This window comes from Agelaius tricolor, unplaced genomic scaffold (assembly GCF_023055355.1).
Source record: "Agelaius tricolor isolate 1412-34295 unplaced genomic scaffold, bAgeTri1.0.p SCAF_38, whole genome shotgun sequence".
Classification (NCBI taxonomy): domain Eukaryota; kingdom Metazoa; phylum Chordata; class Aves; order Passeriformes; family Icteridae; genus Agelaius; species Agelaius tricolor.
In genome coordinates, this window is record NW_027269298.1 from 400,186 (window position 1) to 417,759 (window position 17,574).

The 17,574-nt window shown below is 40.1% G+C and overlaps 1 protein-coding gene across 8 annotated transcripts in view; it reads left to right on the forward strand.

Moving 5' to 3' along the window:
• Positions 1 to 17,574, forward strand: part of SPTAN1 (spectrin alpha, non-erythrocytic 1) — a 46,032-nt gene that overhangs the window by 9,403 nt on the left and 19,055 nt on the right. For 5 of the 8 annotated variants that reach the window (XM_071454011.1, XM_071454009.1, XM_071454013.1 and 2 more), the window contains exons 4-25: positions 1,319 to 1,459; positions 2,473 to 2,619; positions 3,206 to 3,339; positions 3,987 to 4,131; positions 4,209 to 4,363; positions 5,631 to 5,766; positions 6,184 to 6,285; positions 6,511 to 6,648; positions 7,065 to 7,175; positions 7,628 to 7,705; positions 7,880 to 8,035; positions 8,381 to 8,585; positions 8,713 to 8,894; positions 9,171 to 9,414; positions 9,735 to 9,857; positions 10,569 to 10,786; positions 11,524 to 11,616; positions 11,954 to 12,088; positions 12,514 to 12,662; positions 14,022 to 14,081; positions 16,218 to 16,416; positions 16,983 to 17,087. In XM_071454011.1, the coding sequence (XP_071310112.1) occupies positions 1,319 to 1,459; positions 2,473 to 2,619; positions 3,206 to 3,339; positions 3,987 to 4,131; positions 4,209 to 4,363; positions 5,631 to 5,766; positions 6,184 to 6,285; positions 6,511 to 6,648; positions 7,065 to 7,175; positions 7,628 to 7,705; positions 7,880 to 8,035; positions 8,381 to 8,585; positions 8,713 to 8,894; positions 9,171 to 9,414; positions 9,735 to 9,857; positions 10,569 to 10,786; positions 11,524 to 11,616; positions 11,954 to 12,088; positions 12,514 to 12,662; positions 14,022 to 14,081; positions 16,218 to 16,416; positions 16,983 to 17,087 (3,156 nt within the window). The remainder of the gene's footprint in view (positions 1 to 1,318; positions 1,460 to 2,472; positions 2,620 to 3,205; positions 3,340 to 3,986; positions 4,132 to 4,208; positions 4,364 to 5,630; positions 5,767 to 6,183; positions 6,286 to 6,510; positions 6,649 to 7,064; positions 7,176 to 7,627; positions 7,706 to 7,879; positions 8,036 to 8,380; positions 8,586 to 8,712; positions 8,895 to 9,170; positions 9,415 to 9,734; positions 9,858 to 10,568; positions 10,787 to 11,523; positions 11,617 to 11,953; positions 12,089 to 12,513; positions 12,663 to 14,021; positions 14,082 to 16,217; positions 16,417 to 16,982; positions 17,088 to 17,574) is intronic. The other 3 variants (XM_071454012.1, XM_071454015.1, XM_071454016.1) reach the window with 1 other exon arrangement.

Consider the following 17,574-nt stretch of genomic DNA (forward strand, 5'->3'; position numbering starts at 1 on the left):
TTAAAGCTTTTTTCCCTCCTCACCTCTTACAGGCCTTTCCTTAAGCACTTTGTTCAAGTTACCCAGATAACTATATATTCAAAACCCCTCTTTAACATCCTACAGGTATTCAATTAGTGAAATCATGAAAAAATTTGTATTTGTAAAGCTCAGAGGTGGTTTTCTCTTTCATATGAGCACCCAGCTCATACCTTCTTTTGGATCCAGTTCTGAGGAGAACTGTTTAAAGATGAGATGTTTTTGTGGTGATTATCAAATATAATTGATAAGTTCAGCATTTTTCTAACTTGCCTTTACTGGTTCAGTCCTTCACGCCGTACCGGACTGCCCAGCGCCCGATAGTCACGGCCACCCAAGTGGGGTCCCACATACGAGTAGGTGAAGCTTGTGGCTCTGCAGTGCAACTTGTTTCTGCAATGTCTCCTTCCTTCCTTAGCTGACAGTTTGCACCATCCTTCTGGGAGTGCTCAGAGCTCTTTCCTCCCTTGAAACCTCTTTAACTGAACTTTCTGAGTGGATCAAGTGGTATCCACCCATGATGTTCAAAAGCTTCTCTTGAATGACTTTCAAGTTTCAGGTCTCGATGAGCAAAGTATAATAGACAATGGGTGGAGCAGTTACTTTCCTGTTTTGCAAGTTATGTGCATGTGTGGGAGTGTGGTTTTACTTTTTGTTGTCTATAAAGTTTCTAGTGGCTCCCAATAGTATTGAGAGGCCAAGTGCAGCCAGAGAAACTCAGTATTAAAACTAGTAATTGCTACTAGTATGTCCATATCATGTCACTTCACACAGTTAGCTAAATATATTATGGTTAAGTGTTTAGTGTTAAGTGGTTAAAATACAGTGAAAGGGCATAAGTTTGACTTAAAACAAATGTGTTGTGTTACATAAGAATAAATTCCCAAAGGAAGATGCTATTCACTTATTGGGAGTTGACTTTCATATAAAAGACTGAACATTTGAAGGGGAGAGCAGCAAGTTTTTGGTATGACTTCAAATTAGCATAGAATTTAAATCAAATTTTATCTCAAGACGTTTAGCTCACAGTTACTTAACTATTTGATAGCTTCATTAATTAATAATGACTGTCTAAATATTCAGTTGTGTAATTTCTAATTTTGTGTTACAACACTTTACATAATTTGAAAACTATTCACTAGAGATAAAATCATGAGGTTTGTCCCTTGCCCTTTGTCTAAAGTAAGATTTAGGATGTACAACTTCAGAACAATAAATAAATCTACTGTTAAGAACAGGAAGAGAATAAATCTCATCATCTTTGACAGGGGATTTTAATAACAACATCCTTTTGTTTCAGACTCGACTGCAGGAGCTGCACCGACTATGGGAATTACTGATGGAAAAGATGAGAGAGAAGGGAGTGAAATTATTGCAAGCACAGAAGTTGGTGCAATATTTACGGGAATGTGAAGATGTCTTGGACTGGATCAATGACAAGGTGCATAATTACCTCCCTTTAGTGTGTACTTGAAGGGAAATTTGATGTGTTTGTGTGAAAAATTCTGTCAGCATAGAGTTGCTGGAGGTCAGGTAGTCTCAGAAAACTTGTGAAGGCATCTGTATGTTTTATTTAGTTATTCACATTGCATCAGCAGTATGTGTGCAAAGTACCACTGGTGTTTTGCAGCCACAATAAAAGTTATTAGCCTAAGAGGAAGCCTGTTTGTTGGAGAGTACTTTTAGCATAATCAATTCATTCTTTGCTTTGAGAAGACAAATAAAATTCAAGTTTCCTCTAAGGGAAATCTTCAACATGTGAAAGCAAATATTTTTAAAAGAAATATTCTAAAATATTTGTTTCAGAAAGGAGCCAGCCCAAGCAGCAAGCAGTGTGTAGATAGTTACTAAATTATTGGAATATCTTTAGATATTGTAAGGACATGGAATATCTTTAGATATTGTAAGGACATGAACTGCAGGAGGACTGTTGGCTCTTAATTCTTTGAACTCTAAGGAAGCAAACCACAAACCACACTATCAAAAGGAAAAAAAGCCACAAAATAATCACACTGGTTTCCTTAGATGATGGTTTGCTATTTTGTATCATCATGGGTTCAAACTGTAAACCCTGTATAACTGTAACTGAACACAACATTGCACTTGTGCAGAAATCTTGCCTCAGAAGCCTACAGCAAATGTCCATAAACAGTGTAAAAAGGAATAAATTCTAGTCCCCCTGTGTGGTAGGAATTTGTACTTGAAAAATTAATATGACTAAGGAAGATGAAAAAATAATCCCCTTAGTGATCTTGCATATTTTCTGCAGTAATGGGTAGATGTTGGGTCAGGGAATGGAGTTTAATGAATAAACTTCATAGTTTTAAGTCTGACCTTAAACACTGTGATTGTCTTTGACCTATTGAAAATTAGGACAGTGTGCTTCCTAATTTTTAATAGTGATTTCCCATAGGATATACTGAAATTAACTTTTTTTTTTTTTCAATGTGCTAGGAAGCAATAGTGACATCAGAAGAGCTTGGACAGGACTTAGAGCATGTTGAAGTTTTGCAAAAGAAGTTTGAAGAGTTCCAGACAGACCTTGCAGCTCATGAAGAAAGAGTAAATGAAGTGAACCAGTTTGCTGGCAAACTTATCCAGGTAAGTATTTATTGGTGTTGAAAATCTCTCTTGGCAAGTCAGTTACCACAGCAAATATTTGTAACTTCCCCTCTTTTCCCCCCTGGTTTGGGGCAGATATTTAAGCTTTGCTCCATCTGGGTACTTGTCTTTCTTCACCTTAAATGGTCACCATTTGATTAAATTGTTTTTCTGCTAACAGCCTGAATAATTGCCCCATCTGGGAGCACTCCTGAAAATGGGGAGAGTAGTGATTAGTAAGAGAAACTGTCATATTGGGGTTAAATTTATTTCCCTTGGACAGGGAGGTTTAATATCTCTTCTGGTTTGATATCTGGGGCCTGATCAAGGATGGAGGCAGGGCATTCCAGGGAAAAAGAAGATACTGTTTATAGCCCTCTTGCCATGGACTAATCAGTATATAGGGAAAACACTACATGAGTATTGAATGTTTGCACAGTGAAATTTCAGGGAAACTATTGAATTGGGTGATCATCTGGAAAGGACAGTAATTATAAATTGATCTCTTGAAGACCAGCAGCGTTTTGTCAATGCATGTAAAAGCAAAGAACATATGAAAATACCATTTTTTCCCTTTGCTTGCCAGGAAACACATCCTGAAGAAGAACTGATAAAGTCCAAACAAGATGAAGTAAATGCAAGCTGGCAGCGTCTGAAGGGACTTGCCCTTCAGAGGCAGGGAAAACTCTTTGGGGCAGCTGAAGTTCAGCGTTTCAACAGGTATAAACTTTGCTGGATCTGCTGAATGATGTAACCCTTGTGTGGGTGTTTAATGATGCATTCAGCTGCACACAGTAGTATGAGAGGAGCTACTGTCTCCTTTTGCTTTGCTCTTCTGCATGACTTGCTGAATGAAGACCTCATTGTTCTACAATTACTTTAGATGGAGCTTTTCAGAACTTGGCAGTTTTGCTCTCCTTTCCTCTGAGGGCTTTTTCCCCCAGTTCTGTCCTAGATGAGCCTTAAATGGGGTGTAAATTTTTTATTGGATGTCAGCCCAGTTGTTCTGGAGGCTCTGAGCAATGTCTTTCTATTCTCATCCCCATCTACAGCATTTTGAGATTTGCTGTAATTAAGTTGGGGAAGGGTCCAGAGTGGGAAATGGATCCACTCCATGACAGTGCTCAGTGGTGCTGTAATTCCTGGTTTGCATCTGGGGACAGTGGCCTGTTAATATGCTTCAAAGTTTCTTGAGATGCAGAGAAAGTCTATTTATTTGTTTTCTGAAGGATGTTTGTAGTTGGCTGCAGTGTTTATATATATGGGTTTGTATGCTAGTACGTCTGGCACACGTATGGGAACACATCCTGCTTCCTTCCTTTTTCCATACAAGACAAACTGCTTTCAATTTGTGCTTTGTTTTGAAGGGATGTGGATGAAACAATCAGCTGGATTAAGGAGAAAGGGCAGTTGATGGCCTCAGATGATTTTGGCAGAGATTTAGCCAGTGTGCAGGCATTGCTGCGCAAGCACGAAGGCCTGGAAAGAGACCTGGCAGCTCTGGAGGATAAGGTACCCTGAGATGTATTTCCATGAGGTAACCAGCTTGGAAAAGGCTGGAAGCTGACTCTGTTTGTGCCTGGGTTTAGGTGAAGGCCCTGTGTGCAGAAGCTGACCGTTTGCAGCAGTCTCACCCAATAAATGCTTCCCAAATCCAAGTGAAACGGGAGGAGCTCATCGCCAGCTGGGAGCAGATCCGCACGCTGGCCGCAGAGAGGCACGCTCGCCTCAACGACTCCTACAGGTGGGTCAGGACAGGGCTGCTTCCCTCCTGGGCACATCTGACACAGGCCTCTTGGAAGGAGAAGAAAGGGCTGCCATTTCCAAAATTTTGGGATGATTCTGGTATTTTAAGAGCAGTCTTGTTCACCACATTCTATTTCACCAAATTCTTTTTTCTACTAACCTCTTGTAGTAAAAGAAATATTTATGTGATTGAAAAATTATTGCAGCTTTTTTGTGTCATTTTCTGGGTGTGGATCAGCTATGAAAATAGACACAGTGATGTTTTAGGACATTTGCTATTTTCTCCATCTAAGTTGAGACATGCATTTGGAAGTACATTATCTGAATATGTTTCAGTTTTGCTGAAAAAAAAGCTTTTTTAATACTTTTATTACAAATCTGTTCACTAGTCTTTAAGAGTCTCTATGAAGACTGAAGTATGATATGTTGTTTGATATATTTGATATATTGTCTGAGACTAAATGAATTCCCTGTTTCTATGGTAGTTTTTTTTTTTCCCCTGTGGAATTTGTGTTCATCCAGTCTTGTCTACACTAACCTGGAATCTGAAACATAACCTGTTAGATTACTGTTGAGAAGCCATTCTAAAAACAAACTAATCCCAATATGGTGGTTAGTTTACATCCTTTCTAGTTGTGTTTTTCTGCCCTTTGTTCCTTCCCACACTGTGGGATTTTTGGCAGTGGAGACCCACACAAATAATCTTTTTCTTTACCTTCCCTGCCATAGTCTCTTCAGAGCAATTAACAGCAAATATAAAAGGGAAACAGAAACTGATCACATTTGCTGATAAGTGTTAAGCATGTGCCAAAGCCAACAACTAAAGGCATTCTGGAAGGAATTTGAAGATTTGTTTGCTTGTTTTAGGGCTGAGGCATGTGCAGTTGAAATTTTCTGTCAGTTCCCTCCCCCGCACACGGTTATGGGTATGACAGAAGCAGCCCTGTGAATTATCTTGAGAACTATATTTTGATTTCTGTTGTCCTCAGTGTGTAGTTAGGAATATTAATTTTGCTTACAATATAAGTTATATGCAAACTATATCTTTGAGAGATTGATTTAAAACCCAACATTTTCATCACTTCAAAAGACTTCCTTTTTGATTGAAAGCATATTTAGTTATTTAATATTCTGAGCAGGTTTTTGTGTTGTTTTATTTGTATCTAAAGAACAGCTTTTATGTTTATAACCGTTTCTTTGGGGAAAGGGGAGAGAAACTCTGCAAATTAATTATTCCTAATCATTTTTTGCTTTGCTTACATAAGGCTGCAGCGCTTTCTCGCTGACTTCCGAGACCTCACCAGCTGGGTGACTGAGATGAAGGCTCTGATCAATGCTGATGAACTTGCCAATGATGTGGCTGGGGCAGAAGCCCTTCTAGACAGACATCAGGAACATAAGGTAGAGTGGTTATACAGAAAATCCAGTCAGCAGCCCTCTGATTTGTGTGTCTAGCACAGTCTGAGTCAGTGTTGTAGCACTGGAATGCTTTGATCGTGCAACAGACACCGTACTAGATTGCTGTCTTGATTTAATATTCTTAAATTGTTTCTAGATGGTAGATATATACTAAGTGTTTAAGAATGCTTATGATAATATTTAAAAAAAATAGGCCTGACAGTAGCCAGTTGGACTAATGTTTGTTTTCATTCTCCATCATGAGGAATTCCTATAATTAAGCAGAAAGAATACAGTTCAAATGAACTTTTAGTTTCATTTTAACGTAGAAATTTATACCTACCTTACATGGTAAGGTAATTCTGAGACTCTGTGCTAAGATAAATTTTGGTAACAGCTTTTTCACCTCTCCTTCCATAGGGAGAAATAGATGCCCATGAAGACAGCTTCAAATCTGCTGATGAGTCAGGCCAGGCTTTGCTCTCTGCTGGGCACTATGCTTCTGATGAAGTCAAAGAAAAGGTAAGTTGAGAGCAAGAGCTCCTGGAAGAATTTAGTCTCTTTCTTCTGTGTCCCTTAATTTAAAAGGATGTTCATCAGGAACTGGAGATTTCATTGTTTCCACAGGAGGTCATTTTCAGTTCAGTGCTAACCACTTCTTAGATGACAATTTGATTTTACATTGAGATGGAAATGAACTAGAGTGTTAAATAAAATTATTATACATTCCTCTTCCCAACCAATTAGCTGACCATCCTCTCAGATGAAAGGTCTGCCTTGCTGGAACTGTGGGAGCTCCGCAGGCAGCAGTATGAGCAGTGCATGGACCTGCAGCTTTTCTACAGAGACACTGAACAAGTTGACAACTGGATGAGCAAACAAGAAGTGAGTGCATATCTTTGAATTCTCCAGATATGGTGGACTTGAATTTCTGGGTAGATTTTTGTAAGCTCAAGCAATTGGTGTTACCTGCTGGCAGTGCCATGAACACCCACGAGTGAGTGGGTGCTGTGCAGAGTTATTTATCTGACTGCCTGAAATGGTGCAATGGCTGTTTCCATCTAATGCTGAAACTATGAGCTGTGACGAGTGCACTTGATGTGGCTTTTGTGTATTAACTCTTGTAAAATGCTGGTTGAATAAGAAGCTAAAAAGAATTACTGGCTGTCAGAAGCATAAAGCAAACACCATGCCATCTTTACCTTTCAGTAATATATGGCAGGAAATATCCCTGGCTGTGCTTGAGCTCACTTAGAGCAGCTGAGTATGGAAACATAAAAATGTCTGTGTCCTTACTTCAGGCTTTTCTGCTGAATGAAGACCTTGGTGATTCTCTGGACAGTGTGGAGGCTCTTCTAAAGAAGCATGAAGATTTTGAGAAATCCCTAAGTGCCCAAGAGGAGAAAATCACAGTAAGACATTGACATTAGGCCATTACTAAATGGACAGGAAGTGAAACAAGGGCATTTATTCACTGGGGAGGAGACTCTGCTGGTAAAGGATGGGGTTTGCTTTGCAGAATGATCTTCTCTGATGTGCCATGTATTAGCTCTAAATAACAGGTATTGTCTCTAAAATGGAAAAGAGTGGAAAAAGCACAGGATAGGGCTTGATTTCTGTCTCAGAGCCAGGTAACCTGGTGCATCCTTATCATACCAGCACCAGGTGGATGAATATTTGTCAAAAAACTGCACTCTTCCACATGGAGAGGATGAGGATACAGAGAGAAAAGGGTGTAAGGATAGATCTGCTAATGGCTTTCTGCCAGTTTTACTGTGATAAACTTTGGGGAATTGATATACTAAGCAAATTTGCACAAGCAATTTCTATACACCAAATAAATGGAAACTTGTTTTCCCTCTAGGCATTAGATGAGTTTGCTACTAAGTTGATTCAGAATAACCACTATGCCATGGATGATGTTGCTACACGCAGAGATGCTGTAAGTATCCAAAATACATTTGGACTGTAGGCGTTAAATCTTGTTCTGCTTTATTATTTTACATGGTTTCACTTCAATATAGGATAAGTCAGTGGAGTTGTCCCAGGAGGGATACAGTGATGGTTCTTACAAGCTTCAAGAATTTAAAAACCTTTTCCTTTCTTCTTTTTTCAGCTGCTGAGCCGCCGAAATGCCCTTCATGAGAGAGCCATGCGCCGCCGTGCTCAGCTGGCAGATTCTTTCCATCTGCAGCAGTTTTTCCGAGATTCTGATGAGCTCAAGAGCTGGGTTAATGAAAAGATGAAAACTGCAACTGATGAGGCCTACAAGGTAAACACAAAGATGAATGGTAGAATGCTTTTAAGGCAGTACCAGGCTTAATCAGTCTAATGACACGAAGCAACATCAGCTACCATGTTGCTGATAGTTAGTGGTATTAATGGCAACAGGAGGAATTGTGTAATTTCTTCCTGACCCCAAGAGGCATTTTCCCATCATGTAGTAATTATGCCTGTCCAATAGCTTAAGAATTCTGATTTAAGGCATATTTTTGGTACCAGATCCTCTGATTACACCATGGCGTGTCTATGAACGTAGTCCAATTGCAAAAATTCTTCAGAGATCTTTGGGTACTGGTTTTGCATTGAAATGTTCTATTTCTTTCTTCATCTGTAGGATCCATCAAACTTGCAAGGTAAAGTTCAGAAACACCAGGCTTTTGAAGCAGAGCTGTCTGCCAACCAGAGCCGGATCGATGCCCTGGAGAAGGCTGGCCAGAAGCTCATCGACGTCAAGCACTACGCGTCCGATGAGGTGGCAGCTCGCATGAATGAAGTCATCAGCTTGTGGAAGAAACTTCTGGAGGCCACTGAGCTCAAAGGTATGACTTGCTCAGAAGAATATGGGCAAATTTCTAGAGATTTTAGCTGGGAGAAGACAGGAAATGAGTTAACTTCAGTTTCCACTTGACTTACCTGTCCTGTTCTCCTCTTGCCTGTCCCTCTCAGGTATAAAACTGCGAGAAGCCAATCAGCAGCAGCAATTTAATCGCAATGTGGAGGACATTGAGCTCTGGCTGTATGAAGTAGAAGGACACTTGGCTTCTGATGATTATGGAAAAGATCTTACTAATGTTCAGAATCTTCAGAAGAAACATGCACTGCTAGAGGCAGATGTTGCTGCCCATCAGGTAAGGAAATAATTTTTATTCCTGCCTTTTCAGATCTGCTCACTCAAAAGATGGTATTTTCAGATATGCTCATTCAGAGACCTTAGCAGGCCTGGGTTTTATAATTTTTTTTAACTTTGGGTTTTACAGTTTGCTTATCAGCAATTATTTTGAACTAAAACATAACTTGTATGTCTCTAAAATAATATCTTTATAACTTTAATAGAAATGAGCTTCTCAGTCACTGCAGCCACCTCACAGAAGTTCTGACCTAACGGTGCTGCTGATCAATTTTAGGATCGGATAGATGGCATTACCATCCAGGCACGCCAGTTCCAGGAGGCTGGGCACTTTGATGCTGACAATATCAAGAAGAAACAGGAAGCTTTAGTGGCTCGTTATGAAGCCCTGAAGGACCCCATGGTAGCTCGCAAGCAGAAACTCGCAGATTCTCTTCGCCTGCAGCAGCTTTTCCGTGACATTGAGGATGAGGAGACCTGGATTAGGGAAAAAGAACCTATTGCAGCTTCAACAAACCGAGGTTGGGCCATCCTGGGATCTCTAGGATTCAGATGTCAGAATTGCTCTGTTATAAATTGTATCTTGATAGAACATTCTCTGAAAATTTCAGAGCCGTTTGGTGTAATTAACATTGCCCAGAGTTACATATTTGCCATTGCCCCTTGGTCTCTGTTATGTTGCTTATATAATTGCAGTGGTACCATAGTTTCCATACTACTCTGTCCTCATTGTTAGAGTTCTCCCTGTGCAAGTTTGTGTATTGCTGGCTGCAGCTGCCTTGAAATTTTTGTTTCATTTAGTTTCTCTGATTTTGCTGATCAATTATTTTGTATCTTTCAGGCAAGGACTTAATTGGTGTCCAGAATCTGTTAAAGAAGCACCAGGCTTTGCAGGCAGAAATTGCAGGCCATGAGCCTCGCATTAAAGCAGTCACACAGAAGGGAAATGCTATGGTGGAAGAAGGTATATCTCAATATTTTTTAACTCTGGCAGTCTTTTGTTCTCTGTCCCAGCACAGTTAAGAATTACTGCCTGATTTTAGCCTGAAAATAGGCAGGTACCTGCTAGCAGGATGAACTCCTGGTCATCCTTTCACCTGAAAATAAAAATAGGTTCCTAGATGGGAACCTGTCCTAATTTTGACAGATCTCTGTCTACTCTTGATGAATATGAACAGTTATTTAACAATTTTGTGCCTATTGTATTTAGTCTCTATAATTAAATCTGTTAAAGGGCTCTATCTGAGGTATATAATCATGAAAGAAAATTCTTTACAAAGACAGTAATTCTTGCTTTTAAATAAATAGCCATCTTTATTTTTGACTGGGTGTTTTTAACATGAAAATTTTACAAAAAATCCTGCAGGTCTGAAATAATATTTGTCTGCTGCCAGAACTCTGGAAAGAGATGACCTTTTCTGTTTCATCATTGAGAAATGTTATGATGTGTCTCATTTTATTCCTATTGATTAAGATATGCTGGTAGAGCTTGATTTGCAGGTTGTGTTTTCCAGTCTGGGGCAAAAGGACAGCTGAGTTATGTTTTTATAATTCTAGTCTAAATAGGCTTTAAATTGGTCTGACTTTTTGACCTTGAAGAATTATAAGTAATCTTTTAATGTCTATTGCTTCTGTCTGCTGAAGTCCTTCAGTTCCCTCTCCTTCTGTTCCATAGGACACTTTGCAGCTGAGGATGTGAAAATCAAACTGAACGAGCTAAACCAGAAGTGGGACTCTCTGAAAGCCAAAGCATCTCAGCGTCGGCAGGACCTGGAGGATTCCCTGCAGGCTCAGCAGTACTTTGCTGATGCTAATGAGGCTGAATCCTGGATGAGGGAAAAGGAGCCCATTGTAGGGAGTACAGACTATGGGAAAGATGAAGACTCTGCTGAGGTATTTGAGATTCTTGTTTAAATCAATTTTGCATAAGTACAGTGAGGATTTGTCCAATGGTAAAAAATGAGCTGTGATAATTTCAGGACTCTTGAGGGCAGATTCTTCCATCAAGCAAGATTTTGGCTCTTAGTCAAAAGATGACATATTTTCCTGTGTCTTAGTTGCTGTTGCAACTATGTGAAATTCTGCTGCTCAGTATATTAAACCAACTGTGAGGAAGCTTTACCTCTGTATGTACTCTTTTACAGGGTTTTGTTTTTTTAAGTATAATGAAAATAATATCAGCAAATTTCTCATGGGATGAGCATTTCAGTATGAGTCTGGTTTTCAGCAGTTCATTAGCCTGGAAGTAATTTTTTTTGTCTGGATTTGTTTTATTGATATCATCCTGCAGTCAAACACCACATCCCAGTGGCAGTGCTGACTGACATTTTATCAACATTAAGTGCAGTTTAAAGGCACACTTTAAACTTACCCATATCACTCTGGAAATAGTTATTTCTGGTCAGAACAAAAGAATGTTGCTGAGATAAGGTAGAGGCAGAGCACCAGAAGCATTAGGCCCACTATCTAGCCTGTGAATAAATAGAAGGGATTATTCCCATGAGAGTCACAAGGCTGGCAGCTCTGAAAAACCCACATTCCCTTTGTATGGAGTCAAAGTATATATTTGAAGCAGAGGCATATTTGTAAAATGGCAAGGTGTGCATGTTGTTATTATCATCCACTTTCAGGCTCTTCTGAAGAAACATGAAGCTTTGATGTCTGATCTCTCCGCTTATGGCAGCAGCATCCAGGCATTGAGGGAACAGGCCCAGTCATGCAGGGTAAGGAAAGATGCCAATCATGTACCTAAAATTCATGGGTCAGCAAAAGGTAAAAACAAAGCTCAATTACAATTGTTGGTTTTGAGAGGTTATTGCAGACTGTGCTTGATTTTCTCAAAAAAATTAGCAGTCTGTTTTTATAATCATAAGACAGCTGTATTGTTTTGAAGGAAAACGATCTAATGTGGTGGTTTTCAGGGTTTGAGCCTAGACGGCACCTAAACTGACTCTACAGTAGGTTTAACTAAGGCTGAAGTCTGTTCTAGGACAACAGCATTGATTATAATAGACATGGTAAAGCTCATTTTTTCTTGTGCTGTTTTTTTTTTTTTTTTAGCAACAAGTTGCTCCCACAGATGATGAAACTGGAAAAGAGCTTGTTCTGGCCCTCTATGATTACCAGGAGAAGAGTCCCCGGGAGGTGACAATGAAGAAAGGAGATATCCTCACCTTACTCAACAGCACCAACAAGGTGGGTTCTGGCCTCCTGCTTTGCTGCCCTGCTTGGCTCCCTCAGTGCTGTATGTTTTGTTTGGTTTTGGCACATTCAGTCCATGTCCCCATTCAGCACTTCAGCTGAACTTCTTCACTTCCTTTCCATCACTCCTCTACAGCTGCCAGCTTTTCCAAGATAGGGCACGTGTCTGTGAGAACTTTAATTCCCTGATGTGGAGGAACTTTTGGCCAAATACAAAGGGAGACATGGGAGTAAGATCTCCATCTTCAAAAGACTCTTTTGTTTGAAATGATCTCCATAACAAGAGCAAACTGTTGAGAGCATCACTGGTTTCCTTGTGTTAACAGAAGTCTCTGATTTGCAGCATTCAGTTGCCCAGCATTCTTTGTGCGTGATGATATCCTCACAGTGATTGCTTTGTGAATTTTTTTTGCTTCCAGGACTGGTGGAAGGTGGAGGTCAATGACCGTCAGGGATTTGTACCTGCTGCCTACGTGAAGAAACTGGACCCTGCCCAGTCTGCATCCCGAGAGAACCTCCTGGAGGAGCAGGGCAGCATCGCGCTGCGCCAGGAGCAGATCGACAACCAGTAAGCTCCAGCTGATGAGATGTGACACTGCCAGCATCAGCTGGCTTGGCCTTTGCCTCACAGATTGCCACCAGCTTAGGTTAATGCTTCTTACACTAGGGAGTAATTAATTGGAGCAAAACAAGGGACTCCTTTGCCAGAGGCACCGGATTCAGTTGCTTTATTCCCACTCTAGATTTTCTTGTTGCTTTTCCCATTTTTAACCGTTAAACTCATGACACTAGAGCTCAACTTACTGTCTGACTTGAGTATTTTGTGTTCCTTTTGTTGTTGTACTTAACTACTTAACTTGTTTGTGAATTATATATGTCCTAAGCAACTCCTGTATATGTAGTTGTCACTTCTTAACCTGTGATCTGTTTTGAAAAGCTTTCTTAAATTTGATTCCATTAAGTACAGTGCTCTCCCTATACAGGGCTGCCTCTGAAGGTGCCCTCCTTATGAGCTGGGGCTACTTTGCTCCTACCTCATCACTTTTTTTTCCGAAATGTGGTGCCAATATTTGTTGTCACTATAGGAGCTAAAATGTGTCCCCCCCTTATTTTTTTTTTTTTTTCAATTTTTATAATCTTTTTTAAAAGAGCAGCATATCATTTCAAACAGAAAACTGCAAGGCTGCTTAGTAATGACCTTCTTAAAGCACATGGTGGCTGAAGATTAATTCAAGCAAGGGCTGTGGGTGATAGCTGTGAGTGCTAGCCCCTCTTATCAAGCCACTTGAAAGCTGAAGCTGAAAGTTTTCTGTGTACTCCCATCTGTTTGCGCAGCTACGCTGTCGTTTTGTGTGAGAATTTCTTCCCACTCAGTTGTGTTGAGTCATCAGTTATTACAGTGCCATGCAATAATTATTGGCATTAGCTCTAGAATTAAAATAAATCACACAAAAAAACCCCACCAACCCATAACAAAAAACCTTTTTACCAGCAGGAAGAAAAAATGCTGGAGAATTGTGGCACATTGGTGAGGATTTTAATAATATCATTATTGAATATTCCTCCAATTTCTATCAATATCCCTTCATGGGTTTGCATATGGCTTTTAGTAACTAGAACAGGGTGCCTTATTTTAGAGTCAAGGAGAGGGGACCACCTTTTAGTTTCTAATCCCATGGCACAATAATGAGGAAATGAGGAGACCTTATAGAGAGAGCTCAACTGTACTGCTGAGGTTTCCTTACATGAATTGTACTCCTGATCTGATTTGCTTTGCTTCTGAACAACTCCTAATTTTCTCCATTTAAATGTGAACTCTTACCCATCTCCTACCACAGACCAGCCATGGATGGAGCTGCTGCTTTCATTATTTTTGTTAATCTGACTAATTTTTCGCATGCATTTGCTGTGCTCCCTGTCTGTGCAGGACTCTCATTACTAAGGAGGTCGGCAGTGTCTCTCTGCGTATGAAACAGGTCGAAGAACTGTGAGTAGGATTAGCCCTTTCCTAAACCATGCTGTCTCCACACTGTCACTGCTCATCCTCCCTTTGTTTCTTTCTTTGGGAATGCTGCTCCAAAGAGACCTGAAGGAGGCCATTTCTGCAAGGAGGATTAGTTTAGATGAGTGTGGTGGTCTGTGTTTCCTCTGTTCCTCACAAGCAGCTGCTTATCTTGCTGGGCACCTCTGTGCTGCTGGATTGGTTCATGTTTATTCCATCACACTGGTTTTGCTTACCAAAGAGGTTTTAGGGCTATCTGGACTGTTTTCCTTAAAAAGCATCTCCTGCATTTTCTGAGGTGCAGATGGAAATATTACCTTGTTTATATAAATATATATAAAATACATCTACCAAGTATTGCATCACATCTGAATGTCTTAAGAGTTTAGGAAGGGTGGGGCTGTCATGGTTTATCATGTAAAGTAACATTCATGCTGGGTGCTCAAAAACCATTATTTATATAGGGTGATTATTCTTTCATTTTAACATTAACTAAATTTTGAAACCTGTGTTCATGTCTCCTGGAAAAGATATCAAGTTTGCATTATACTGGTGGAGGTTGCTGGGAAATCCAAAGCCACAGTGTTCATTGGCTGTGCCTGGCTTGTCATAGCAAATATATTTCTTGAAAATTAAAAGTGACACTTTTATGTAAATCTCTCAAGTGTTGCAAATCTGTTCTGAGGTTAGGTTTGCTTCTGAAAGAGTTTTGCCCCAGATCCTCTATGAGCTTTACAAGTACTTAATACCTAATGTTGTTTGCTGAGGCAAACAGCTGCAGTTAGGGCAGGCTTCAAGTCAGGCTAGAAAGTTTCTATTTCGATCCAATATGAAAGATTCCTAGTTCCTTTCTGCCCACTCTTAAACTACAGCAAACAGGAAGCCACAAAGTCCCTGCTTCCATGGAAGGAGAGCTGATTTATCAGTTTGGTAATACAGATATTACAGCCCAGGATACTGAGGATTTTTTGGAAGAGACTTTGTCATCTCTGAGCTGTTGGTTAGGAAAATGGTGCAGGATTGAACTCCTCAGGCTGGGAGGTTGTAACTGCTCAGTCTGTGCCCTTGTGCTTCAGGGTGGGAAATGAAAACATCCCCATTTGAGGCCCTGCAGGTACCTCAGCAGTGTCTGGTGTTATTTGATTTAATAACATCAGAAGGAATGTGCTTAATAATGAGAATCTATTGCTGCTGTTGATCACTGTGGTAGACCAATGTCCAAACTGATTCAGGACATAAAAGCCCTTCCAGATGCAGCTAAAATATCTCATCTTCTGGAGGACTTAAAGTAAAAATGAGTATTAAGAGTGTGTTTTTTCTGAATGCAGGATTTTAAAAAACAGGCATTATGCATTGCTAGAGAGGTTTGTAATTCAGTATCAGTGACTGAAAACTGCTGTTGGCTTTTTTCAGCAATAGCAAAAGTTCTTGTAGGATCATCTATGTCTAGTTGATTACAAGATGATTTTAAATAACTGGCTGGTTTTAAGAGGTTTATTTACCTGTGCAGACCAATTTAAAGATTTTTGAGGTTTCATTTTGTGTCTGTTCTAATGTAAAGGAGGAGTAATATCACTGATGTTGAGAATTCCACAGATAGAAAAAGCGTACATGAAATAAGTTTCATGGATTTCCCAGTTGAATATAGGTGTGTTATCAAAGATTCACACCTTGCTTAAACATTCAGCAGATTTTGCCCTGGAAAATGGCTAGTGAAGTGAAGGTCTTTATGTCCTGAGGCTGGTGGATTTTCATAACCTGATGGCAAACTTGGTGTACTCTAGGAAAATATCCCTTGGCAAGCAAGAGCCTATGGAGTCATTCCTGCCCTGCACTGATAATGTGGTTTAAGAGCCTACCCCAGTCTAGGCTGTGATTTGGGTTTGCATTTGCCCAGTGAGGTGTTGCATGTGAGAATTCTCATTTTGGTGTGCAATCCATGTGGAGGAAAGACATGGACAGTCTTCATTTCCAACTGCACATGAGTAGTTCATCCTGTAGTGGAACAGGGCAGAAATTCAGGGATTCCCCATTTTTGGGGACTCCAGTACTTAGGAAATTCCTGTGATTGGATTCAGTTCCATCTGATTGTTCCCTGCTTTCCTTTCCTGCTTGTCCCAGGTATCACTCTCTCCTGGAACTGGGAGAAAAACGTAAAGGCATGTTGGAAAAAAGCTGCAAGAAGTTCATGCTCTTCCGTGAAGCCAACGAGCTCCAGCAGTGGATCAATGAGAAGGAAGCAGCACTCACCAGTGAGGAAGTGGGTGCTGATCTGGAGCAGGTGGAGGTTCTGCAGAAGAAATTTGATGATTTTCAGAAGGTATGTTGTGATGCTGCATAATGTGTGTGTTAATCTTGGCCTTTCCCTTCAGGCTCTCTGATCATGTATCCATGACAATTCTTCATAGCTGAGTAGGAAATATGGCTTTGATTTGGCATAAAAGGTCCATAGAAGGTATATATATAAATTTTTAACTTTTATTTTGTGAGGATAGAGAATTAAAGTGTCTTCAGTTTGATTACATTCCCCAGGTTGTTCCATGCTTCTCAGCTCCCAGAGAGCTGAAACTGTCTTTCAACACTTTGCAGTAAAGTCTGCCAAGCTTTGGAGGAATTTCAGTTTGTGTAAAGCATAACCTTCAGCTAAGTTGTTCCTGTTGAAAGGGAAGATGCATTTGGTTTCCATCTGTAGAGGTATTTCCCTGAGATATGGGTAGAAAAAAAAAATCTGGCAGCTGGAATTCCTTGGCAAGGCTGTCTGGGAATTCAGGGTCACTGTGCTCAATTCCTGCTGTTCACACACTGGGCTCTCTTGGGGAGCCACCTTGTTCCACATGTTCTGCTTGGGTGAATTTTAATGCTGGGATATTTCCCTGTTCTCTGTAGGATCTCAAAGCCAACGAGTCACGCCTGAAGGATATAAACAAGGTTGCCAAGGACCTGGAGTCAGAAGGGCTGATGGCAGATGAAGTACAAGCAGTACAGCAACAGGTGCTCTTTTTCTCTGCCTTATTCTAATCTAAGAAGCAAAATATTTTCCTCCTTTCTTTTGTCTGATATCTTTGCCTGGCATTGCAAGATTCAGGCTGTTTTCTAGTGTGGCCATCCCAAGAAGCCATTTAGAATTATATTCTGTAATAATGCTAGAGCAAATTGCACCAGCATCTAGAGCTTTTTCCTTTCTTTTTTTAGGAATGGAAAGTCTACAATAATATTAAAAGTCATGGAGAATCCATGCATTAACTTTGCTTCATATAAATTTGAAATTTAGCATTTATTACTTGCAGGAAAATGGGTGAGGAATGCTAAGGAAAAAGAAAAATAAAGTAGAGTGAAATTCAGAGTGGAGGGCGTTTGTGGGTTTTCTGTTTTGGTTTGGGGTTTTTTTGCCAGCTTTTTACATCCTTGTGCTATAAATAACCTTATCCTGTGCCAACTAAGTATGTGTTGGAAAAAACATTTTTTCTGTTGGGAAAAT